Source organism: Squalius cephalus (genome assembly GCF_949319135.1).
Source record: "Squalius cephalus genome assembly, chromosome: 21".
NCBI classification, from domain to species: Eukaryota; Metazoa; Chordata; class Actinopteri; order Cypriniformes; family Leuciscidae; genus Squalius; species Squalius cephalus.
In genome coordinates this window covers 14056424-14082884 of record NC_137142.1, presented here as the reverse complement: position 1 = coordinate 14082884, position 26461 = coordinate 14056424, and the positions used below count along the sequence as shown (strand labels likewise).

Below are 26461 nucleotides of genomic sequence, written 5' to 3'. Positions count from 1 at the left end.
CGAAAACGTAAAAATCTAGTTTAATTTTCATCACGCTCTCCACAACCTTTTAGTTTTTCCCACTCTCGCTCACACACAGGAAAAAGACAATGCGCGTATAAATAACAGAGGCGAGAAAAACGAGGATGCAGAGCTGTAAATTGTTGCGCAGACAATCAGTAATCAATCAGTAATCTGAAAATTAATTTGCAGGGACGGGTACATCTGAGTTCTCTACATGTGGGAGGAAACAGCATCAGCATCACAATCTGTTCTCGGCACCTGCTCTGCTAACAAGCATCTGCCTTTATCACAAAAAAAGATGGGGACAAAGGGATGGGGGATGTTAGGGATCAAATCCAAAAAGAAAAAGAAGGAACTGCTAAAGCTGATAGGCATGTGTCTTATCGCTCATTGTTTTTTTTTGTTTTTTTTTCAGGGCTCTCCCGGTCAGCCAGGACTGTCTGGAAAAGACGGAATGAAAGGAGAAAAGGTACGCAAGAGCATTGTGCGTTTGGAAGTACACCGTGACTGGGGCCACATGTTTCTAGCGTGATATTTTTCATGTTTCTGCGTGTGCAGAAGGTCATGTTCACATTAGGCTTCACTGAGCTGTGCTTTGCTTGTACGTTTCGACAGTTTGCACCAGCTGTAAGCGGATAAAAAGCTGTATGCTGGAATAGTTTCAGTTACTTGAGATATCTTAAAGAATTATTGCTTTATGTTTGTGATTTATTGGGGTTCTTTGGAAGTCATAATGCAATGTGTGTAGAGATACGGGAAAGCATAATGAAACTGGATATCCAGTCTAAAGTACACTACTACCAGTGATCTGAAGGCCTATAGCAAAATTGAACCTCAGATGATTTAAAGAGCTAAAGAATGGGTACACACTTAGCAAATTAATTTATTTATTATTACTTTTAGTGACAGAACCTGAGTACTTAATAATAAGGATTATAAAAATAAGTGATTATGCAAAATGCATTTTTCAGTAGATCAGTTTTCCACTAAAACTATTGTGTATCAGTGTTATGTATTTTTGTATTATTTATAGACTATTATAGTATTATTTATATACTGTTATGTGTATTAACCTTCTGAATGGTCTATTTTATTTTTTAAGGTTTAATGATTTCATGTGCTTTTGTTGGTTTTGTCTTTTTTATTTCAGTTTTAGTTAGTTATTGTAGTACTTCAACTTACACTTATTTATTTCAGTTAATCGCTACTTTTTGAATTTAAGTTGTTTACATTTGCATTTTATTATATTTCAATTGCTGAAAAAAGTATGTAATGTATATTATTTAGTTATTTTTAGTGCATTTTATTTTATTATTACTCTATACTGTATATATTTTGATCTCATGTCTTAGTAGACTAAGATATTGCATTATGGCAGGAAGGGGCCTTAAGTGCATTTAATGTTCCTCCAATAATAATATGTTTGATTCATTCATTTTTGCTCCGACCGCAAAAATTGAAGTTATTGTTAGAAAGTCGACTGGCGAAAATGCTTTCAATATCTCACAATCATTACAGCCTTTTCAATGACGTGAGTGAGTTCAGCGTAGCGGATGTTTAGTGAGCTTTTTTAGCCTCTAAAGCTGCAAGAGGTGATTCCAGGTTGGTGGCATTTGCCCCGGATGTCTGTGATATTTACGTCCAGCTCTTGTTTTTGTATGTGCGTGTGAAGGCGGGCATGTGTGTGCATTTGTGCGGTGCTCCTCAACCTGTCAAGTGACAAACCGGAGGTGACAGCGTCTCTAAATGCCAGCTGTTGGTGTGTGTTTGCAGGGTGATTCAGGCGGAGCACCGGGACCGATAGGCCCCCAGGGCCTCAAGGGTGAACCTGGAGAGCCCTGCTCTGTCGGACTTTGCACTGGGGTAGGTACACAACACCATTCCTGTGTTTCTCTTTCACGTCACCTGCATGTTCCCCACTCAATATCTTCTCTTTCAGCACCTCTTATAGACACAAACAGAATATCACTCGACACTTATCCAACATCCCACCACGTTGGTGACAGCTCAGGCACACTGACAATGACGTAAATATGCCTGTATATATATGCGACAGCTAATGCGAGACATTGCTGCACATTCTTGGTCCGCCAGCAGTCGGGGTTATTGATGACAGCTCCTTGTTTTCAGCTGTGACAATGAAAAACTGTTCATGCTAAAACACCGCTTTGGTAAAACTATCCTAATGGAACACCTGTCACCTGTTCATGCCATGAGAGAGAGAAAACACCAATCAGATCTGTTAAATAGCTCGGTTGTTTCTCTTAGACACCTGTGAGATTAAATGACAGCAAATCAAGGTTTTTGCTTCAGTGTCCGGCATCTTGGTTTTCGCAGATAAAAAAAAAACTAAAAAAACAAAGAAGCTACGGATCTCAAAGTTTTATCTGGAGTTTCAAAAGAAATCTCAACACTAGCCGCGTTTCCATTACAGATTTGCGCAAAACTTTTGCGATATTTTAATTTTAACTATTTATAGTGTTTCCTATGGAAGCTTGTTTCCGCCACAGAATAAAACATTTTAAAAGATAATTGCGACTTTTTATCTCCCAATTGCAAGTTTACATCTCGCAATTCTGAATTTATTTCTCAGAATTGTGAGATATAAAGTCAGAATTGCGTGAAATAAAGTAGCAATTGCGTGTTATAAAGTCAGAATTGCTAGATATAAAGTCAGAATTGCGTGAAATAAAGTCAGAATTGCGTGAAATAAAGTCAGAATTGCGTGAAATAAAGTCGCAATTGCGTCTTATAAAGTAAGAATTCTGACTTTTTTTCTCGCAATTGCGACTTTATATCACGCAATTCTGACTTTATTTCACGCAATTCTGACTTTATATCTCGCAATTCTGACATCTTTTCTCAGAATTGTGAGATATAAAGTCCAATTCTAAGGAAAAAAAAACAAGACTTTTTTTTTTACGTCAGAATAGTTTATATCTCACAATTCTGATTTTATAACACGCAATTGCGACTTTATATCATTCAATTCTGACTTTATATCTCCCAATTGCGTATTATAAAGTCAGAATTGCGAGATGCAATTCTGAGAAAAAAAGTCAGAATTTCAAGTATATTTCTCGTAATTGTGACTTTATATCACGCAATTCTGACTTTATAACCTGCAATTGCGACTTTATATCACGTAATTCTGAGATAAAAAGTCAGAATTGTGAGATGTAAACTCGCAATTGTGAGAAAAAAGTCAGAATTGTGAGATTAAAAAGTTGCAATTACCTTTTTTATTTTTCACTATGTGGCGGAAACAAGCTTCCATAGTTTCCATTAACCAATGTGATGCGACAAAAACATATTTTTTTCCCCTTGCGATAAGTCATTCCGAACAGATGTTGGTAGGTTTACGTATATCGCAGCCATCGCACTAGCCCTTTTTTTTAATCGATGGAGACATAGGTGTGTTATCCAATGATTAATGGCAAGGAAAGACCCTTATACTTGGGACCAGCCACGTATGAGGTGTTCTGGGTGTTTCTTTTTCCTATTTGTTTCAAAGTCTTGAAAAATTGTTTCTTTGTTGTTTAGAATCCAGTATTCCTGTAATTCTTTTGTAAAGAACCTTGTCTCGTCTTCTGTCCAAACATACTTTAAAGAATGATCGACTTTTACGTACTCCAGGTGACCTGTATATAGGAAAAACTGTTTCTATTGCAGTTTTGCGGATATTCCTTTTTCGAATTGCCTGAAAAACCCTCATGCGAGTGTAAAAACTTTTTTGCGAAATTTGCGTATTTTCAATTCGCAATAACTTGCACAATTTGAAGGGTAATGGAAACACGACTAATGCCTCAGACTGTGCTCAGATTGGCCAAGTTACCAGTCTTCAGTCTTTTTTTGGGAGACAACATGTCAGAAAGAGCTAATAGATTCTGGGATGTTATAGAGTCACATTTCTAGTTTGTGATGTAGTACGATCATCACTATTTAAAGTTGCCATGAAACAGAAGTTACGATCAACTTTCCTTCCCTATTGTGACGTATATCCAAGTGAAACTGCTTCTCGAATGATAAAAATGATAATATATGACTTGATTGGGTATTTGATGGTTGTAGTTTGCTATTAGTCGCTCTTTTGACTGCCGTTATCAATCTCTCTCTATTTTTTTCCTCTTTTGAAAGTTGTGAAAACACTATTGTGGATTATATATTTTGCTATTTGAGCAAATGGAAACAAAAAATGTATTTAATGTAGTCTCTCATTCACCGCTATAGAAGTTTGACGACCCAACTAGGACGACTTCCGCTTCTGAGAAACCCGGAAATGTGAAAGGGGTCAACCGACAGATTTGATTTCACAGTTTTCATGCTAGTTAGATGCCAGCTGGACTCTGACCTAAGAAATTACGTTTGTTTGCGAGAGGAGATAAACTGCATATTAACTGTAATGGTGGCAAGACATCCAGCATGAAGCATATAGACAGATGGGTGGTGGGCAGACAGAGCACTTGTTAGTCTGATGAATGATGGTTTGTTGGTCTGAAATCAATATAGAATGAAGTCATCAGCCACCTTCATAATTTCTGTTTTAGTGGAAAATAGAAATTCATGAGTGAACGAATTAAATCAAAACTGACACTATTCACAGTTTAATGCACATTCCTGTTCTCATTCTGCACTATTATTATTAGTATTACTAATAATAATGATATTATTTCATAATTAAAAAAAAAAAAAAAAAAAAAACTTTAAACTTGATCCAGTTGGATTGTGAAAGTGGATGTTTATTTTATTATTACTACTTTTAACACACTTTTCCATTTAATCCAACTTCTTAAAAAGGCCTTGCTGTATTTATTTAATCAGTTCACTATATCCTGAAAAACAGTATCCTGTATTACGACTTCACGGGATGCAAAAAGTCTGAAATGCGAAAACTACTTGCTAATCTAATTCTTGCTGACCACAAAAATCAATTTTCCATCAGTGGTGTATAGCAAATAATGCTTACTGTAACTCTTTTAAACTGTCGGCGCCTACAGTATCACTTGCAAATCACACTGAGAAAAAATTTAAAATTTGCTGTCAAAACAAGGCCATGCAATATTTAACGATGTTGAGGAAAATGTAAAAATGTATCTTGTCAAGCAACAAGCTACTAATTTGAAGTGGTTTAGAAAAAGTAGTTTGCTTAGTAGCCTGACAGTAACTCATATGTTTTCATATATTCTTTCTCTGTTTCATTATTTTATGGCTTTAGTAGCATCACTACTTGATTTTCAGATTTTCAGAGATTTTACTGACAACTATTTCAATAAAAGTTTCTCAGTTCATCACTTGTGTCTATTTATCTGTCTGAAATAGAATCTTACGTAAGTTCTAAGACATGGTATTCATTTGAGTTTGTATTTAATCTCTTGTTTTGCTCTAGGAGGAGGCCGTGTCTGGTCCACGGGGGTCACGGGGTCCTAAGGTTGGTTACTGTGAACTTTTGTTATTTATTTTAGTATTCAATTTTGCGCTTGTGAAGTTTATCTGCAAAGTAACAGCCCCAGAGTTTCATATCAGTCATATTACCCTGTGCTGTGCTTCGCTATGTCTTTTAGTCCACTTTTTCTTATTTTTTTTTATTAGTGTGATAAGAAATATAAGCATTGTGATGTGAATAATTTAAAGGAAAGTTCTGGGTTCATCAGTGACATTGTTGATTACCAGAGAATATCATTTCTGTAACAATGAAAAATTGTGTTTGCAGGTTCAAACAAGTTACAAGTTGAAATTGTCTTTAGTGAGCTTAAAGGAGAACTCCGGTCAATTTTAACATTGAGCTCATTTTTTTGTCAATTTGGAGTGCTGTCAATACAGAGAACAACGACAAAAATCGGTTATCCTCTTTTTAAAATTTGCACCCTGTTGACTTCAATGGGGCAATATTTAAACCTGCTTTTAGCCTCTTAACATCCTTGATGTGTCATTACAAGTGCACAGGTCATGTGAGTGATTCCTTCAGAGTGAACACGAGTGAATCTGACTGCAGTAGATGTGAAAGAAATGGATAAAAATTATGTTATTTAAGCCAGCGCAAATACCTGTATTTACATCCTGTTTTCGGTTGAAGTCCAAAGTAGTCGATTGTCGAGTTCACGCGCATAGGTTTAGTTACCAATGATCACGCGCGTGAACTCGACAATCGACTACTTTGGACTTCAACCGAAAATGTCAATGTTAAAATTGACCGGAGTTCTCCTTTAACTTGTATTGAACCCAGAACATTCCTTTAAACCAGTTTCATGCTGTCATAAATGATTTGCTTATGCTAAACACTTCATTAAATCTCTTTTTTTTTACTGCTGTGTAAGCATCTGTTTGTAAATGTTTCATTTTAAATATATTACTAGATAATGGCTGAAGATGTTTATGATGTTTCTGTGGAAACAAATTCATTTTAAACCACAATAATTATTCAGCCAAGCCTTATTGCATAAACTGTCATTACTTACACGAGTACTGAATTTTGGACTCGCTCAACCCGAGTTTATTTAGTTTAGCTGTATGAACTTTTTCCGGTGGTTCTCTCTGCCAGGGTGAGCGAGGTGTACCTGGAGTACCTGGAGATCCTGGAGAGAAAGGAGAACCTGGGATTGGAATCACCGGACCCCCTGTATGTACCTGTTTGATTTGAATTTGAACTTCATTGTCCTTCACAAACACTCAAATAGTCTTCATTTAAAGGGACAGTGCACCCAACTATATAAAAGCATTCCAAGTAGCTTTAGAGTTTAGCATTTTAGTAAATGCATGTCACACCGAAAACAATAGTCTTATAAGATAAGTGTAGTGATTAATAGGAAACAGCTTTATTTATTTTTTGACATTTTCTTTCTATAGGGTCTGATGGGACCTAAAGGGGAAACAGGATTTCAGGTAAAGGATTAATTTACATCCAAAAATGTACACAAAACATGTAAATGTTGTCACTGCACATAATATATTTATACCTCAATATTATATATTTTTCTAGAAGTTAAACTCTAGAAGTTAAGATTGTGTTGAATATGATGAAGCCAAGGACGGGAATTAACATGATGGTGTTATTTTCACAGGGTCCTCGTGGACCTGCAGGAACTGTTGGATTGCCAGGAAATATGGTGAGAAGTGCTTTTAAATCTTTGCAAGCATATCATGTCAAAAGGTGGACATATCCCACTATGTATATCCTTATGTAGGCTATGAATTATATTATTTGAAGAATTCTTAAATACCTTGAATATTCTTATATTCATACATGTATGTGTTTCTTAATCTGAAAGGGACCTCCAGGCCCACAAGGCAGACCAGGACCCCCTGGACCTCCCGGAGAACCGGTTCGTAACATTTTATTTCGTAACAGTCTTATAAACATGAAGTTAATATCGAGTTGTACAGACGTTTTGTTTGTTTTTGCTCCGCTAATGAAAATAGTTGACATTGCACTTGATGGAGAATATAATAAATATTTGTGTTGCATCTCATTTTTAATGTTGTATCTAATGCTGCTCTAAATAATGTTTCCCTTTCAGACAGCACTACCCATTGTGGGAGACATGGGGACATTAATGAAGGTACTGTCTGTCCTCCTGTGCACTTATTTCTACTGCAGTCTATTGGACACTGAACATTAGAAGTATGATTTTTAGTGAACAGTGCTAAGATAAATAAATAAAAGATGCTGAATTTGCAGTTAGACCTTATGCACCCCAAAAAGTTTCCTTTTAGATGCATATCAATTGAAACCTGACTGGTTTCCCAGAATTTGAAACCTGACATCTCAAACCGAAGATATTTAAACAGATATTTAAAACTGTGTTCCCTTCAGTGAGATTGTGTATGGATCTTAAGACAGATCTTACCCTGTGTTACCTAGAGGAATCTTATTTTTCCCTCTATAAAAATGAAAGATTTTAGAAGCATTGCCTTTCCTATTATACATACTATTTGAGTAACAAAACACAAATGACAGACTATAGTTAGAGGGTATATAAAGCCCAATTTTACCTGAGTAACTTTTAAACGTGTTTTATAAATTATTTAATTGCTGTCTATTGCTGTTTTGAAACCTTTGTATATTCAGCGCTTAGAAAAAGAAACACTCTTTCAACATTCACTCTTCGCACTCCCTTTAATTCGTGCATATAAGTACATTCTGATCTGTCTTCCTCCTCCACTGCTCTTTATGTTTCTGTTTGGGCATCATTCATTCATCTCTTTGCGACAAGAAACTTCTGACAAGATAAATGCCCGTTTGCTGAAATTCTGAGATTCTTGGGAGTGAACCGTCAACCACAAAAACACATTGAGCTACTTACAGTAGCTAATGTACTGTAGTTCATCTCCAGTTTAGATGTATACACAAAGAAAAGGAAATGCATCGAAACATACTTGAATGTCAAAAGAACAAGCAAGCGCAGGGCTGCTTTCTACAGAGTTTGAATTGGAGCTGGAGTCAAAGATGTAGAGATAGATGGATGGATGGATGGATAGATAGATAGCTTGATGGGAGCAGGGTGCACGGAAGTGTATAAATACAGGTTGACAGGCAGGTAGGACATCCTATCAATCGATTCGGACCAACATTTTTTGGTCCTTAGACTTCCTCAGAAGGTTTTTACAAATATTTAGACCGCTTATTGATTGCTTTCAGGATCTGACGGGAGTTTCGTGATGAGATTCATGATATTTATGAAAATCACTGCCTACCCTAGCTTTAAATTAATAATTCAACCAAAACTAAAAAAGTCAGAAAGTCATCACACTCATATCATTCCTCGTATTATGACTTGTCTTCTGTGAAATGTTCAAGATGCTCTTTTTTTACACTACAAATGTGGATGATTTATATACTTATATACAACAAAAAAGCAACATAAAAATGCTATAAAAGTACATACATTTGATGATTTTAGAAATCATTTTGTACATTTAGCTGTATAATTCATCATTCACTTTGTATGGAATTGAGCAGCTCTGATGTTCTTGCTAACATCTAACAACATTTTGTTGGCTAAACTATTACTTTATATAAATGAATCTTATTTATGTAGTGAAGCTCTGATACATATTTTATAGGCAAATCTAAAAATGTCAAAGCAGGTTTTTGTTACATTTTCTCCCTTTTCAAAATATTTCGAATAATGTTTTGCTAAACTTCAGCTGCTATATCAGGTCACATGCTATTTTGCTAATTGCTAGTCTTGCAGAAAGAACACAAATATAAATGCACTTCCTGAATCGTCCTACACTTTTTGAGCAGGTTGGACTAATGCACTAGTAAATTGCTACCTTCAGATACACTCGTGCCATGCGCGAAAAGTGCATCCAGTGTGAAATGTCAGCGCTATCCCTGCGACCCATTACGGTAAACCTTTGATTTCGCTTCCCGGGTATACAGTTGCATTCTTTAAAGAGCAGAAGAGAAAAAGGTTGCTTACTTAGCCCCCGAGTTTATAACTGCTTTTGAAAGCACCTTCGCTTTTGCTTTTCCTGTTTCTCTCTGTATCATTGGCCAAATGTATTGAGTTGAAAGCATCAGGCTGACAAGGTTAAAATCTGGAGGAAAAGGGCTTTGAGAAAAAAAAGTACTTCCCTAATGCATACCTTTTATCAAGTTGTTTGTATCTCTGGGTTTGACCTTTAGCTTTTTAGCAATGTGCAAAGCTAGATTGCTCTGCCATATTGTGTCTCTGAAAGCTGGTAAAAGCATACATGAATTCTATACAGATATGCAATTAAGGTCAATATACAGAAACAGATAAATGTGTGTAGAGCTCATAAACACAAATAAGGACACTGAAGTCTGTTTAGTGTATTTCCACAGGAAGAGTGTGGTAAACGGTGTCATGTTTTACTTCAGTTGTCCTTTAGTGGAAATGAGATTGAGGTAAATTGAATCCTCCAATGAAATTGGAAGAAAGCTTTATGGCACAGAGTCATGGAAATATCACTTCTCAAAATAAAAAGGTTCCAATGAGAAAACCATGTCAAAGGAAAAGTTGAATCATTAGTGAAATTTCAAACCATGTTGAAGTAAAATATGAAGATGAATTTCTGTACTACTATTTTGAGAAAATTCTTCATTTTGATAAATTGGCTAATCAGAAGACCAATAACATACATTGTTTTATGCATTGGCAATTTACTAAGATCTATGGTATGTATTTTAAACCTCGATAAGTTTGCATTTGAAATGCAAATTTGCTCAAATTTCTTTATGCCAAAAAAAAAAAAGCACAGACAAAAAAAATAAGTTTCTCATCTGCATTTAATCACATGCATTTCTAAATGGCGGATCCTTTCTTTTATTTGTGGACATATAAGAGAAAGCTTCATTTTAAAATGTGTTGCATTCGGAGCTCATCTGAACAGAAGGAGAAAGAGATTAAAGGAGAGAAAGTTGGATTGCTGCACCTTACTGTGTGTGCGTGTGTATGTGATGTTGACAGAACGCCTGCAGTGTGTGTCAGACCAGAATACCAGGACTACCAGGGCAGAAAGGAGAAAAAGGTTCCTCTGGAGCTCTAGGTATCCCAGGAATGGATGGAGAAAAGGTAAAAATGAAAGGCTTCAGTTTCATCTCCTCACTAATTAATATTCTGTCCCTCCCCATGAGATTCTTTAGCACTGAGTGCTGTCATCTTTTCTGGCTGATGCAATGAATGATTTGTTTTGCAGACACAAATACGCCAGACATTTCTGCAGTCCATTTTTTTATTATATACATGTGTATATAATATAAAGATAAAAAAATTTGCTCTAGAACAGCCCCAAGTAGTATCAAAAGTCATTCTTAAAAATATATGCATGTTATTGTATTAGATACCAAATCTGCAAACTAATATCCCTTTTCTGCGCCACAATTACAATAACTTGAAATGTTTTGCTTGCAATATGAGCTTGTTTTGTCTTTCTTTAAAATGAATCCTGTTTTTTTTTTAGTTCTCTGACGTTATGACATTCATACGTTAAATGTGGCCTAAAGACTGCAATACACTACATGACTTTTGCTCAGATTTTTTCCCCAAATTGCAGTATGGACGAGTCGACAATAGTTGCCAAAAGTCTTTTGGGCAGTCGGAGTTGACCGATTTCATAGACAATTGTGTAGTGTATGATGGGCGCAGACTCTTTTTTTGGCTACAGAATATGATTCCATCCAGTTGGAGGATGTCAAAACAAGTTTGATATCTTGAGGCAATTTTAGAACATATCGTAGTGTATGACGCTTCGCTACTAAAACTGAAGCGGTCCTCCATCTACTAGTGTTGCAATAACATACAGTACAAATACAATAACAATACAATGAACATTAACAGAACACAATATTTGACTCCTCAGCAATGTAATCTGTAGATCCATGTTTGTTTAATCGCGTGAGTTTGTTGTGTTCGGAATGATTAGAAAGTCCGGTACTGTATGGTCCTCAGTTTTTGACTGTATGATGGCCAGTTTTTCTCTGGACATCATAAAAGTTGTGTAGTGTATTCCAGCTTTAAGTGTTCAAATAATAGTCTTGGCCACTGCTTATTCTTGTGTCTGTCCTGTGGATCTGGCTTCTTACGTTCTATGTTGGCTTCAACAGGGGGATCAGGGTCTGCGGGGCCCAGCTGGTAATCCCGGAAAAGAGGGTCCGAAGGTAAGCCACCCTAAATCACAGATTAGAGAAAAGAATCATGTGATCAGTAGACATGAGCCCCAGTTCTGTCATGACAGTTCTTGGAGAGATTGGCATGGTAATGGTTATGGCAGTGTTAATGTATTTGGTCTTGGCAGAATAGATCTGCTGCAGAGCAAGTACAGAGACTTGCCAATACATTCACAGACATCGCTGTGAGCATGTAAGACATGCTGCTGCTGCTGCACATGTATCATACATGAATAAACCCCCATAGAAGATCTATACAGGTGGAGCTGGGGAAGGTGGAGGGTTTCTAAAAGGGTTTCTACCAGTATTTGAATGTTGAGCCGCAGCTCATTGGCTGCTGATGCAACAGCAACCAATCAGCTTCACTATGTAGATAACGATGTGATCGCTAGCAAACTGAGTTAGGACTTATCAGCTTGCGCCATCTAGAGTTTCATGCCAAAATTTCGTTTATATATATTCACAGACTTTCCTTTAGCTGTAATTCTTTTTGGAAGTACAGTCACATGCATTTCCTCCATTACAACAAGGTGTTGTGAGGTAAATATTTTATAAATGAAATGAGTTTATGTACAGTACAGTACAGTACAGTACAGTGCCTGAATGTGAGACATTCATTGACAGGCAAGAACTGAGGCCAAAGGAAAAGCATTAATAATGTATGAGAACATTCTTGAGAGAGAAACTTAGTCAAAAGTGTGTACTTCCTGTCTCAACTATTGTTTATCTGTCTCGTCATCATATAGGGAGTGAAGGGTGAGAGAGGCTTTCCTGGTCCGATGGGGGACAAGGGTGATGAGGTGAGTTATCAGAATAACACTGTGTTTACACTGTATGTGTGCGGCTTGGTGCAATGCGACATAACTAAATGGATCCTGTTATAGTTAGTGGAGCTGTCCGATGCGCCATGGTTGACTACTATACAGCTTCACCAGTCACTTTATTTTCTGTGTCTGTCTGTCTGTCTGTCTATCTATCTGTCATCTTTCTTAATTAATAAATTTTTTTTTTTTTTTTTGAGAACCAAGCATATTTTATATTGTATAATCAAACATTTCAGGGTTTGTATAGAAAAAAAAAAAACAGGAAAACTTGTATAATTGCATAGTTCATAAATTTTTACTTAGGTTAAAAAGTTTTACTTTTAGGTAGTAAAATACTTTGTACTTTTACTTTGTAGGTTTTCAAATAATATTGAAAGACAACGAACAAATACAAATTTGAAACTTTAAATTCAATAAATTGATTTTTTTTATCCAGCTGCATTTGTAGCAATACCAACATTATATGGAACTGTATTTTGCTAGTCTAAGACAGTTGGACCAATGGATTTTTATTCAAACTAAAATGGGAATTTATTTTCAGCTCAATTATTTTCATTTTAATGTTGTTGAAGTCTAGCCTCAAGCTCGCAGTTGACTGGTCCGGGGTTACAGAATTCAATTTATTATCACTACTTTTTTTCTTCTTTTTTTTTTTTTTGAGATTTGAGTTTTAAGTTGAGTTTTGAGCTGTGATCTGAAATTCTCTATTCCAGGGGACCCCGGGTGTGCCAGGATTGCCTGGATCCACAGGCCGTATGGGTGCACCGGTGAGGATCTCCCAATAAAAAGAAATGTTATTATGGCTTCATGGTTTCGATATGGGGCTTAGTTTATTTCCTTGGCAATCTTTTTCTTCCCAACGTTGTGTTTAATCAAAATGATCCTTACGTATGTTCCTCTGCATCCAGGGACTTCTTGGCAGACCGGGATCTGTTGGCCCCGCAGGACCAAAGGGAGAACGGGTAAGCATAATCTAGTTATCATGTCTTCTTTAAGATTTTAATATAATATTAAGGACCTTTTTTATGATTTTATTCCAAACCATCTTATTTGAGGGCTGAGGTTGATGGAAAAGTTAATAACAAATTAAAATTTGTTTCGACAAAATTATCATGTGGCCTCAGAAAACCTGACAAATAGTGCAAATGGACCACTTTTATGGTGGCCTTGTATCATTTTATTAAGCTTTAAAATTGCTCATTTTGTGTACAGATTTAGCACAACATGAGAATTGAAGAAATAATGATCCAAAAATTTGAATGCTGTCATTACTTACTCAAAGACCAAACAAAATAAAATGATGTATATTATGTCATCCATTATGCATATAATTTTAAAACTTATTTAAATATTCTGCAATTATATTGAATTTCAGAGTGGGATAAACATCTTCTGTTTTTCACTTTCCCCAACATTATAATTCTTTGACCCATCAGCATCTGTATGAGTCACACACACTGTCCGATAAACAGCTGGAGTAATGCTCTCTCAAACGGTTAGCGGGAGATAGTGAATATGCCGCTCGATGTGTTCGACGAGCTTGTACGGTGCCCTGCAGTGTGCAGATATGTACTAGAGAAGGAATAGAGGCATTTTTCACCCTTTTCATCAGCTGGTCGGCTCCACTGAGAGCCAATCCAATAAGAGCTAAGGGGCACCAAGTCTATCCACAACTTCCAAAGGCTCTATCTGAATCCTGTTATTATTCACACCATTTGCTAACACTGCCGTATGGCGTTGGCCCTGACTCTCAATGCAATCACACACTGTGTTTGGAGAGGCAGGAGAGTTTGTGCTACGCATGTAAATAAAAGAAATGTCTTTTTATTCCAGGGCAGCGAAGGACTGCAAGGCAGACCCGGACCTCCTGGACCTCCTGTAAGTTCTGGTGCTGATTGCAAGTGTTTAGGCTGAGTCAGCTTGAAATTTAAAGGTGTGGAAGTTTAAAATGTGCATTTTCACCATCGCTAGGAATTGCAAAAGCAATGAATGCTCCATAACACTTCCACTTGTTTGTCATTGGTCACAACCATATAGATATTTTATTAGGGCATCTGTACTTTTACTCAAGTACTCGATTTGTGTAATTACCCTACAAATGGTTTACTAATAGTTGTCTCTGAAAGAGATAGAAAACAGAGGGGGGGAAATGCACACTTTAGCTATAAATGATATCCCAGGGAAACTTTATTTGTAAATTTGTATTTGTAATTTCTTACAAAGATCTGAAAGATTCACCGTTAATAGCGATTTGTATGCTTTCCCGACAAAGTTTAGTGATTAACCCTATAAGGCTTACTCTATCATATTTCATACATAGGCCTCTAAATTATCAACATGATAAAATCTGTGCCGTACAAATCTGTTGTACACAATCATCTACATGCCTTTTTAGTAAAAGTAGTTTAAATAACATCTGCACCAAAATGCATTATTATTATTATTATTTTACTTATTTATTTTAATTTAATCCTCGGAATAAAATTGAGGTGTTTTTTCCCACTCCTCAAGTGTGAACTCCATACTATATTGTCCATAAAAGCCTGATGTATACAATATGATGTAAGTAGCCTACTAATAAACAGCTAATATCCTAGTAAGATGCAAGCTAATAAGCAACTAGTTAAAGGGATAGTTCACCCAAAAATGAAAATTCTGTCATCATTTACTCTCCCTCAAGTTGTTCCAAACCTGAATGACTTTCTTTCTTCTGCTGAACACAAAAGAAGATATTTTGAAGAAAGTCGGTAACCAAATGACTGATGGACCCCATTGACTTCCATAGTAGGAAAAAAAATAGTATGGATGTCAATGGGGACCAGCAACTGTTTAATTACCAACCTTCTTTAAAATATCTTCTTTTGTGTTTAGCAGAAGAAAGGAAATCATACAGGTTTGGAACAACTTGAGAGAGAGTAAATGATGACAGAATTTTCATTTTTGGGTGAACTATCCCTTTAATAGTGAGAATTGGACCCTAAACTAAAGTGTTACTTTCCTTACTGATTTTATCGCCCGGTGAATGATAAAACTGGAGAAAAATCTCATTGACTTATATGTGAAGGAGAGACCCAAATACATCTGGAGACAAGAATATCATATTGACTGGTTTGTGTGTGTTTTTTTTTACTTCTTTTCAGGGTGTTCCAATTGCAGAGGGCAATGGAATGAGCAGTCTCTATAAGCTTCAGGTAAAACTTTTACCTGATACTAAAACACAGTCACGGTATTTTAATATGCAATTTTATTTGTCATATTGTTCATTTTTGATAAACTATAGTTGTTGTTTTTTACAGAATGGAGCGGCTAATGCAGGCCAACCCGGACCACCCGGGCCCTCTGTATGTTTTATTTATTTCTTTTCTAAATTATATCCCAGATAAAACAAATAGCTGTTTTGAAGTTAACCTACCGCAGGGAATCAGTTGTTGCACTTTTAATGAAGTTTAAATGTCAATACACAAAGAAGCTACATTGATTTGGGAATCTGTATTCGGTTTAGCTGCTGTTTTCAAGAGTTTTACGCAGCATTCTTTGAAGGACGGATCACGGCCACACAGACACAAATCTGAAACTCAGACAATGACAGTAGCCCAAAGGGAGAAGGACAAAACAAACCCGTCACACATAGTCAACAATGTAGCTGCTTGTAAAGGAGGGGTAATTGAAATGCAGCACTTTAACAGGGGGGAAAAAATGTAATATATAAGCTATATATATATATAAAAGAGCTTTTCTGCCCTAGTGGAATCATCCGATTAGCTTATCAACACAGCGACACGCACACTTATCTACTCTGTATGTAATGTGTCCTTCCTTTCCATGAAGAACAAGAGTGTATTCCCTCCTGGGCCAGACCGCCCAGAACTCTGAAAAATGCGAAACCCTTATCAGCAGGTCTGAAAGAGGACACTCTCCAATCTCCCTCCTCTCTGAGAGAGACACGAGGAGCTGCTTACAAGTCCCCCGGAGTGCTTTGTTTCCGGTTTATCCTCAGCTGAACCTGTTCCAAGTGGGACGTGGCTCCTCTTGTTGACGTGCCGCAGTGCACTGAGACAAAGATCACTTAAACTTCATTTGAACTTCATTTGAACAATCAAGAAGCTTCTGGTTGGGGGAAAGAATGATGTGACAGGGTTATGACAGCATGCAGAGTCATGATATATCGTCATCTATCTATCTATCTATTTATCCATCTATCTATCCATCCATCCATCCATCCATCCATCCATCCATCTATCTCCTACCTCTCTCTGGTATTAAGATGCCTATTGGTCGAACGGATCACAAGTGGACGCTAAATACAGGTGTAAACAGGATCTAAAACGTTTTGAGATTGTCCACTTTCAACCACTTCCAGAGGCATTTGAAAACGCATTCGACCGGATTGCTTTCGTGGTGTAAACGCTCATGTGGTCGACTGTGTTCGAACAGCCACAAAAGAATGCCTACTCTCCGCATGCTGACCTAAAGCCGCAGTCACACTACACTTTGAGAATGCAAAATTTCTTCGGACACCGTAACAGTCGTGATATGACGTCACGCTCTGCAGCGCCTTTTTTTATAAACATGAATTCAACATATAACAAATAGTAAAATATACGATCTACTCGACTTTACTGCAAAAATATCGTTCTTTTAATTCAGCCAAGAGGTCACGTCACGTCAAAAAACTTTTAAATATGTAATTTTGGTGATCAAAGATAAGGTTTAAAGGATACAATTATTGACTACAGTGGGACTTTAACATCATTATTATTAATAGATTCAAATCATGGCAAATATTCATCTGATAACATTGTAGTGGCCATTTTGTGGTGCGTGGCTATTTTGGCTGTTTAACTTAGAAATATTTCCAATCTGTTGGGTAAAAATTTATTCTACATAGAAATGGTCATATTTGGTTTAAAAAAAAAATTGAATTTTTAGTTTAGTCACAAACTTCATAACATTCCTTTCTTGTGTGACTATTTCATTTAAATTACAATCTACTAAATTCTACTTCCTGTCATGCCAATGAAACATTCCTATTAGGGCTGAACGATACATCGAATTTTCATCGTCATCGCGATATGAACTCGCGCGATGAACACATCGCAACAGACAGCCTGACACGATGAATAACACCTGGTTCAGATTACAAGATTTTTGTGTCTGTTACGATAGTCACGGTGTCAGATTACACGATTTTGACTCCTAAAATCTTGTCGTGTCGTGGACAAGAAACATGTCAGACTACACGTTGCTTTCCGACCAGTCATCGCGTGCCGTCACACGCACACATTCACTCGCAAACATTCACTCGCACACACACACACACACACACACACACACACACACACACACACACACACACACTCGCGCACACACACACTATCACTGTCCCTCGCTCACTCACTCACTCACTCGCGCGCGCACGCGCACACACACACACACACACTCACTGTCCCTCGCTCACTCACTCGCGCTAAATCGCGTATCACTCACTCACTCGCGCGCGCACGCACGCACACACACACACACGCACACACACACACACACTCACTGTCCCTCGCTCACTCACTCACGCTAAATCGCGTAATCTGAACCAGGAGGGTAATAAACGTTTGACCTATCACGCAAATAACCTATTAAAGCACTAAGACATGGGAACAGTATATTCTATTTTACAATGTCTATTTAAAAAAAAAAAAAAAAAAATCAGGAATTGTTGTTAGCTATAGCTAACATTCACATTTGAATATCGCAAGTCATATCGTCATCGCAATATTAAACAATGTTATCGCACATCGCAGCTTTTCCTCATATCGTGCAGCCCTAATTCCTATGATACGTTGCTAGTACAGTTCAAGTTCACAGTCATGAAATCCAAAAGCTTCGATCCTTAAATTCGGGATCATGCTCAGTCTTGTTAGATAGGCAGCTCGCTAGGTTTTGGAACAGAGTTCTGTCAACATAATTCCCTCGTGGGTCCTTTGTCTGAGTGTGTTACTGTATGACAGCATATCTAAGCAGATGTCATCCAGCTAATTACACAGATTGGATTAATTGATGATAGCACACAGATAAATAAGGTCAGTTTCATGAGCTAATTCTGTGCCTTTTCTCTTCCAGGGGCCCAAAGGAGATGAAGGAAGGATGGTGAGTGTTGCTTTTCTGTGATTTGTATTAAATGGTACTCACCCTTGTGGTCCTTCTATGCCAGTGGATTGAGAGAAACAGGCCTGGCCAGCATTCGTTTTCTGGCTGGTCTCCATTAATCACAGTTTCTGGCTCAGAAGTAGCCCGAGAGCAGCCGAGCACAACAGTTTAGTCACACAGCATTCTCAACAACAATAGGAGTGATCAGGAATGCCGCCTAAATCAAATTGTCGCCGCATATTCCTCTGCCTTTGGGGGATGTTGTAACCGCTGTATGCACACACACCCCCAACAAAAGCACATGCACACAAGCGACGGACCCCTACAATAGCAGCAATTCAGCTCCGACAGGCAAAAAGCTGGCACTTCCTGTTCTCACGGGTGCAATTTTGATTTTTTTGTGTCTTTTTTTTTTTTTTACGAAACGATTTTTCAGCACCATGCTAATTTGACATTTGAATAAATGGTCCCAGCAGTCTCCAGCACTGTGCTAGAATTACACCCATCTGTCTCCAGTCGAACCTCTTTTTTGGTTCCATGTAGGCCTGCGCTCTGTTATACATGGCAATCTACACGCGCGACAATTACTGTCGCAATCCGTTAACATGGCGCCCGCTGCTGTCCGTCAGTAGCGGCTGAGGCATGAGACGAACATAATGTACGACACTGGAGCGCAGATTCTTCAGCGCTCCGTGAAGGGGTTCGGTGTGGGGTAGCAGCCAATCACTTGGGGTTGAATTACGAGCTGCTCTGTTCACGGCGAACTACGTGTGATTTATTAACGTGGCAGGCTAAATGAAAATGGAAGGGGGAAAGTAAATGCTTTGTCAGGATGGTAATGCGACAGAATTAGAGTTAACGCAACGCTCTTGTCAGGACGAAGATAAATATGTGGTTTTTAATTGAAATAATCAGTGACATGCTGGAAAAATGGCGTTCAGTGTTTGTTGGGTCGCTAAAATAAATTACGCACATGTCCCCCAACCAGTTTGGTAGCTAAACCGTTGTGATCTGTTCCATCAGTCGAAATACACTAGAAATACATTTTGAGTTTTATTTGACTCCAAAACGTTGCTGTGATACAAAGATTATTTCTTCAACTTTTCAGGCACTTTTATGTCCCAGGGGTTGATTTTTATTATATATATGTTTCATTCTTTTACATTATATATATGAAGGTAACATTAAAATTGACTTGGAAACTTTTTACTATGCTTTCATCACTTTCCAAATGACATTTATGTGCAGATTTGGTTGTTTTACCTTGTCCCTGAGCCAGAATATCCAATATCTCTAGACCATCCATCATATTTTTACATTTTGAAACCATTCTAATGTTAACGTTGAGTAAAACCATTCCTATACACACACACTGTGTAAATGTGTGTAACTACATTAAATAATACAAAACATTTCATTACCTAAAAGTAATTGGTAACACTTTACAATAAGGTTCATTATTTTACTATTTTAGTTAATCTTTGTTAATGTTAGTTAATAAAAATACAGCTGTTGATTGTTTGTTCATGTTGGTTCACAGTGCATTAACTAATGTTAACAAATACAACCTTTGATTTCAGTAACGTATTAGTAAATGTTGAAATTAATATTAACTGAGATTAATAAATGCTGTAGAAGTATTGTTAATTCTTGGTTCACGTTAACTAATGGACCTTATTATAAAGTGTTACCAAGTAATTATTAATTTTGTTCAAAATTGTCCCAAAATGTTCACCCCAATCCAGCTGTAATTTGGTCAAATTATCCAAAAAGTGTTGTTTAATGTAGTGTATGTATGTAGAATTAATAAAATACTAGCTTTTAAATTAGCTTTAGTAAAAACAAAAGAGCCTGCCATTTTATTCCAAGCTATAATGCTATTAAACGCAATACAGAATTTGAAAAGTGACACAGTGGTGAACATTTTCATTACTGTATTTAAAGTACATAGGGCCAAAAGTAGTCCGGTAAAAGTTAGCGCAATTTTTTAAATTGCGACAAAACTAACATGATTCAAAATCACTATTTGTGCATTTCTCCGCAAACTCATTCTGACTTCTTATCCAAAATGTTAGCATTTCTCTGCTACTCATGACTAGCTTGTTAGTTTTCATAAAAATTGTAGTGGAGTTAGTTGCATTGGCACTTTTACTTATTCACTCCCCAACTCTGACACACACAGACAGACTTTCACGCATGAAGGTGTAAGTGCCGAGCTGGAATGTGTTTCTTTTATTCCAGGGTGAGCCGGGACTGATGGGATTACCTGGACTAGAGGGGCTGCCAGGTGCTAAGGTAAGCCCGTTTGAATGAACCGTGTCACTGGACGCTCTCTCACACTTTCCGAGCGTCCCAGATTACACACAGCTTCCAACAGCTCAACCAGACGTTCCACTCTGTACCCTCACGATTTTGACATGACATTGCAGTTTCGGTGTGTATTTGTGTGTGTGTGTTTGACTGACAGAGAGATGAGGAAAGCGGCTAGACATAATTGATTCAAACATTGTTAGTATTCTAATTTCACCGCAGTGCTTAGTCAAAGCACTCGGGAATTCAAGAGAAAGACCATGAATACGAGAATACTAGAGAGGGTTGAAATAATAGGCTTCATTAAATGGAGCCCACAGAACTGTCCAACCGACTGTTTCCTCCTGCACGTATCAGAGCGCTGGTGCATGGAGACAGCTTCCTCCTTTAAGCGGCATCAAACTCGCCCACTCTTCCCAGAAAAGGACTTGTCAAGATGTAGTCACAGCATTTTGCGTGCTCGCCGACTCCACAACTGCCACGAGGCTGCCTGATCTCAAGCTGTTTATTTGCATGCTGTGCCCCAAAACTTAAAAGCAGCTCATTAATTCCTAAAGTCAGCAGTGCGCATATGGAGGAAAGATACTTGTCAAGCACAGTTGGTATTGAGAACAGAAAGAAAAGCAATCATTGTGTTTTGCGACATGTTCTCAGGCGTTTTTGCATTGAAGATTCGACTTACATGAGTATGTTTGTGTGTTGTAAGGGTGATCCTGGGCTTCCTGGTCCTACTGGTCCTACTGGTCCTGCTGTAAGTCTTTCTGTTGTCATGTTTCTGCTTTCAGATGACACTAATACACATTAATTGGACACATTGGATTTTCTTCACATAGTAGCACAATAAACTTAAATTTCTCCGTCATTTATGGTCATACAGAAAAAAGAAATATGAAAAAAGAATCTGTGATATTTCTACTTTTGTATGTGTCCACTTACATATATATATGTATATACATATGTATACATATGTATATTGATAAGGCAAAAAGCTACAAGCAATAAAGGTGGTAAATAAATAAAGTAAAGTCACAATTTTCACAATATCAGTGGCACAAATGTTCATGAAAACCCTGTTTATTTTGCAGATTTATTTTGCTGTTTAATGCATATTCTAATTCAATACACACACAAACAAATAGTTTGAGATCAACATACATTATTAAGCTAACTTTAATAAAAGCTAAATATAGTAAATATTTAAATAAAATGTATTTAGTAAAATATAAATATATTGGCCAATGATGAATATCATGCATGGTTTCCATATTTTTACATTTATATAACCTTTACATTGCTTTCACCTTTGTTTGATTCTTAAAAATGCATGTAACCATTAGCAAATCTCATAAATATTAAATTTCCATTCTGTACAATTTAAGTTTTTTTTTTTTTTTTGTATTTATTATTATTATTATTATTATTTATTAAAACACAATAGTATATATCTTTTATCAGCCATAACATAAAAGTTATTATCAGCTTATGAGTATTGGTGCAACCCTATACTTTATGCTAGAAGATATACTATACTCACTGGCAAGAGTAGCAGATTTTCAGTTGTAATGTATCTTACATTGAAGCTGTAACGTTTAGTGGTCCGTCACAAGATATATGATCATATCGCGTGTGAATTTTTTGATAAAATCAGTGCGGGTGGCAGCTGTGTCCCCAGCCTGCAGGTGGTTTAAACGGACACCAGGTTTGAGGTCTAACTCTTTCTCTCCTTGTTCCTGTGAAGGGAAAGCCAGGTCCGCGTGGTGAGACAGGGATCCCTGGAGAGCCGGTGAGATTTGCTTTGTTGCTTGTTAGCTGCTGTCAATCATATGGCAGGTTTTGGCAGCAGGATGATGCGAGACTGATGATGTCCCATTTTCCCTCTTTGTCTTTCCACACAGGGAGAACGAGGGCCTCTTGGAGAGACTGGCTTCCCTGGACCCGAAGGGCCTCCTGGAGCCCCTGTAATCAATCTTAACATTCACTCACATGTACTCACATGTAATCTGTAATGTGTAGCCTACTAATGCACCTGTACAGCTGAGGTTTTCAAACATCTTTATGATAGGACGCCCAAATATCATAATCCCCTTATTAGGGACCCGCATCCTAAAATATGAAGGCGTCTGTATATTTTCAGAACAAAACTGATTTATTTAATTTTATAATATATATGTATTTATAAGGACACTGCGTCACGTAATGTATATAAGGTTACGTAATGATATAAGGTTGCAATTTTAAAAGTAGCTGCAGTTCTGAAAAATAAATTGTTGCAACTGTGAGATTTTCAAATAGATATGAGAAATAAAATCTAAATGATTGAGAAATATATGTAATTATGAAAAGTTGCAATTGTGAGAAAGTCACACATAACTATTTAAATAACCTGAAGAGAAATGAATAGCATAAAACTATATGCAATGTTTTATCAAACACTATTATTTTTTTAGTGGACCCTTTTGTGCCCCCCCGGGTTCCCTGGATCTACCTGCAATCTACCGTTTATGCTGAACCTGGCTGTGATATACTGTCTATAACATTGAGTTCTCATTAGTTTCTGTCCTCTGTTCTCAGCTCTGTGATCTTATAACAGATTGATCCATCATTTGATCCAGCCTTGAATTGCAGACCAGATTTAATTAACTGATTACTGTGCTGATTGATTCACAGTTTGACTCGCTGTGGATTCACAGTTCAGACACAAACATTCTGTTGGGGTTTATTTTTCCTCAATCCTTGATTTCCGCTCACCGGCCTGTGGTTTAATGCCGAGTCTAGGCTGTTTTTAATTAAAGATCCCAGAATGCTGAGACAAAACATTGTAAACAAGCATCAGAGATATTAATACGCAACTGGATATATGCAGGTTTTGATTGGCTGAATTACTATGATTTCTAATATAGTGTGATAGAGCGGCATGCACCAGAGCTCCGTGTTAGGTTCTTCTCTATAAACCACGGCAACTCTTTTCAGCTGTAATATCTCACTTCACAGCACAGAGTAATCTCTTCATATACTTCTCAGCTCTGTGGTGTTAAACCCGGCTGATTTGTGCTGTGGTAATGAGTGCAGTCACTGGCGTAAACATTTGATTGGCTATCTCAGTGAAGAGACATCGGTCTCATATAATTGCTTTGTTATTCGCACAGCCATAATGCCTTCAGCACCTCCGCTGTATACACAGAATTCCCCTGAGGAATTCCTGTTTCTTCCACGGGACGTTTAACGATTTATTCCTAGTTTATCCAGCTCAGTTCCTAATTGTTCGCACTTAACCTTAGTGGAACGGTGTTTGCTAAGCTAACTACAGATACAATCTAGACTACATCAAAGTTGACATGTTGGATCCAAGAAGTATTTGGATACTTTAGATGCAATTAAAAATGCATGGATGACATTGCATTAGATCAGGGATGGGCAACTTCAGTCCTGGAGGGCCACTGTCCTACACAGTTTAGCTCCAACCCTGAAACAATCACCTGCCTGTAATTTTCTAGTAATCCTGAGGACCTTGATTAGCTTGTTCAGGTGTGTTTGATTAGGGTTGAAGCTAAACTCTGTAGGACAGTGGCCCTCCAGGACCGAAGTTATTTTGTTCTAAATGAAGCAGGACAAAACTTTTTTCCCCCTTTTTTTTTCCACCTCCACTGATGAATCAATCACAATATGACCAGGAATTTTGATTTCATATTGACATCTGATTTCTATAGAATTAGTTTTCCTGAATAAATTTTAGCTCTTAATGTGTTTATCATCACATAGTATAAATGAGTGAGTAAAGTTAATTGTGACTTTCTCACAATTGCAGCGTTACCATAATTGCGTCTTTTTTTCAACTCTTTCTATTAAATTTCTCATTTGTAACTGAATACCTCAGAATTGCAACTTTATTTTTTAGAGTTGCAACTTTATTTTTTAGATTTGCAACTGGTTTTAGAATTTCAACTTTTTCAGAATTGCTATTTTTTCTGTCAGCTTCTATGAAAATCATGAAAGTGCTTTCTAATATCTTCCTAAAACATGTGTGCTTATTGTAACATCTAATTACCTATGGAAATGATAAACAATGCAAAGTTGCTTTTATTGGAACAGTTTTATTTTAGTATCATTGAGATACTATTATAGTTTTTATTCATATTTTGAATTAGTGTTTTGTCAAGTTTTTTTTAAAATACAGTATATGTCTAAGGTTTTTATTAATTTTTATTTCATTTTTAGTTTATTTTAGTATACCAAGTTCAGCTAAATGAAAATGAGAAGTGTTGGCGGTTATTTTATTTTATTTCAGTTAACATTTATTTTATTTCAAGCAACACCAAAATAAATTGTTTTTATGGTTTTAGTTTTAGATTCAGTTAACTACAATAACCTTGGATTGCAAAGATTGATGGGAATGTTCTGTGTCCTCCGCAGGGAAGGCCGGGAAAAGATGGAATTCCAGGCTATGAGGTATGTAAGTGTACAGTATATGCTTTTGAGAGAGGTTTGGCTTCAGCTGTATAATGTTAGTAGAAAATTAATGCTTTTACTTTAATGCATGCAGCATCTAATAACTTGTGCCTTAATATTTTGCCAGCAAGTTAGAATAGCGGCGGACAAAGGCTCGGTTCTGTGCTGGTCTATGTTTATCTCTGTCTCATTCGATTTCTTTCTTTCCCAAGCAAATAAAAGCCCAACACCAGTCATTAGTCTTGTAAAGTTTTCAATAATAAGACCGCTTACTCACTGCTAATGCTCTCCAGTGTGGATAAAATCCTGCCCATGAGCCATTAAATCATGAATAATGCATGCGATCACTAATTAAATGTCCCCTACAAACAGGGTTTGTAGTTTCGAAAGCCTTGTCACGTCAAAAAAAAAAAGTTGTGTTCTCTGATGCCTTGTCACAACAGAACGCATGTCTAAGGCAGAACTGTGTGACAAATCGCACTTCTGCACTTTACAGCAGCAAGCAGACACATCAGAAAGCCGCCAACACACAAACGCACATATATAGACGTCTCCATCAAAGACTGACAAATGCGGTAAATACAGCATACATCTGCAGATCTTAATGAGGTGAGGGAGAATGAGCTGAGGATGAGTCAGAAGTCAGTTTGCTCGGCGGCCATCTTGCTAACATTCATGGGCAGCAGCTATTTTCTATAGAGTGCAACAGTGACCGCCCACTTTTTCAGTGGCGTTGGAAGTATTTTTTTTTTTCATTCATTTCTAACATAGGGATTTCAGAAAAGTCTCTGTTACAGCGTTATAAGCCATGAACCAAGCCAATCAGCTACGAGGTGAATCATAACCTTACAAACTTTAATTTGAAGCAAAAAATATTTGAAAATCGACAAGACTGTGTACTTAACGGCTTAAGTACATACTTAAGTACGTACTAAAACCGATGGAGAAATATAAAACTACTCATTTACAAATGTTGATTATATATATCAACATAAATATCTACATTTTATTGCAAAATATGCTTATAGATTAAAATATTGAAATATTTTGAGAGTGTATGGAGATATGATTATGTAGTTCGCAGTGCTTCATGGGATGGGTGAGG

At 37.0% G+C, this 26461-nt stretch overlaps 1 protein-coding gene across 2 annotated transcripts in view; it reads left to right on the top strand.

Moving 5' to 3' along the window:
• The window catches only part of LOC307148711 (uncharacterized protein), a 176058-nt gene that overhangs the window by 127103 nt on the left and 22494 nt on the right, over positions 1-26461 (top strand). For both annotated transcript variants that reach the window (XM_079854427.1, XM_079854426.1), the window contains 22 exons: positions 419-472; positions 1777-1866; positions 5390-5431; positions 6542-6619; positions 6847-6882; positions 7062-7106; positions 7269-7322; positions 7518-7559; positions 10437-10541; positions 11573-11626; positions 12382-12435; positions 13173-13226; positions 13368-13421; positions 14293-14337; positions 15600-15650; positions 15756-15800; positions 18574-18600; positions 20842-20895; positions 21617-21661; positions 22649-22693; positions 22806-22868; positions 25321-25356. In XM_079854427.1, the coding sequence (XP_079710553.1) occupies positions 419-472; positions 1777-1866; positions 5390-5431; positions 6542-6619; positions 6847-6882; positions 7062-7106; positions 7269-7322; positions 7518-7559; positions 10437-10541; positions 11573-11626; positions 12382-12435; positions 13173-13226; positions 13368-13421; positions 14293-14337; positions 15600-15650; positions 15756-15800; positions 18574-18600; positions 20842-20895; positions 21617-21661; positions 22649-22693; positions 22806-22868; positions 25321-25356 (1173 nt within the window). The remainder of the gene's footprint in view (positions 1-418; positions 473-1776; positions 1867-5389; positions 5432-6541; positions 6620-6846; positions 6883-7061; positions 7107-7268; positions 7323-7517; positions 7560-10436; positions 10542-11572; positions 11627-12381; positions 12436-13172; positions 13227-13367; positions 13422-14292; positions 14338-15599; positions 15651-15755; positions 15801-18573; positions 18601-20841; positions 20896-21616; positions 21662-22648; positions 22694-22805; positions 22869-25320; positions 25357-26461) is intronic.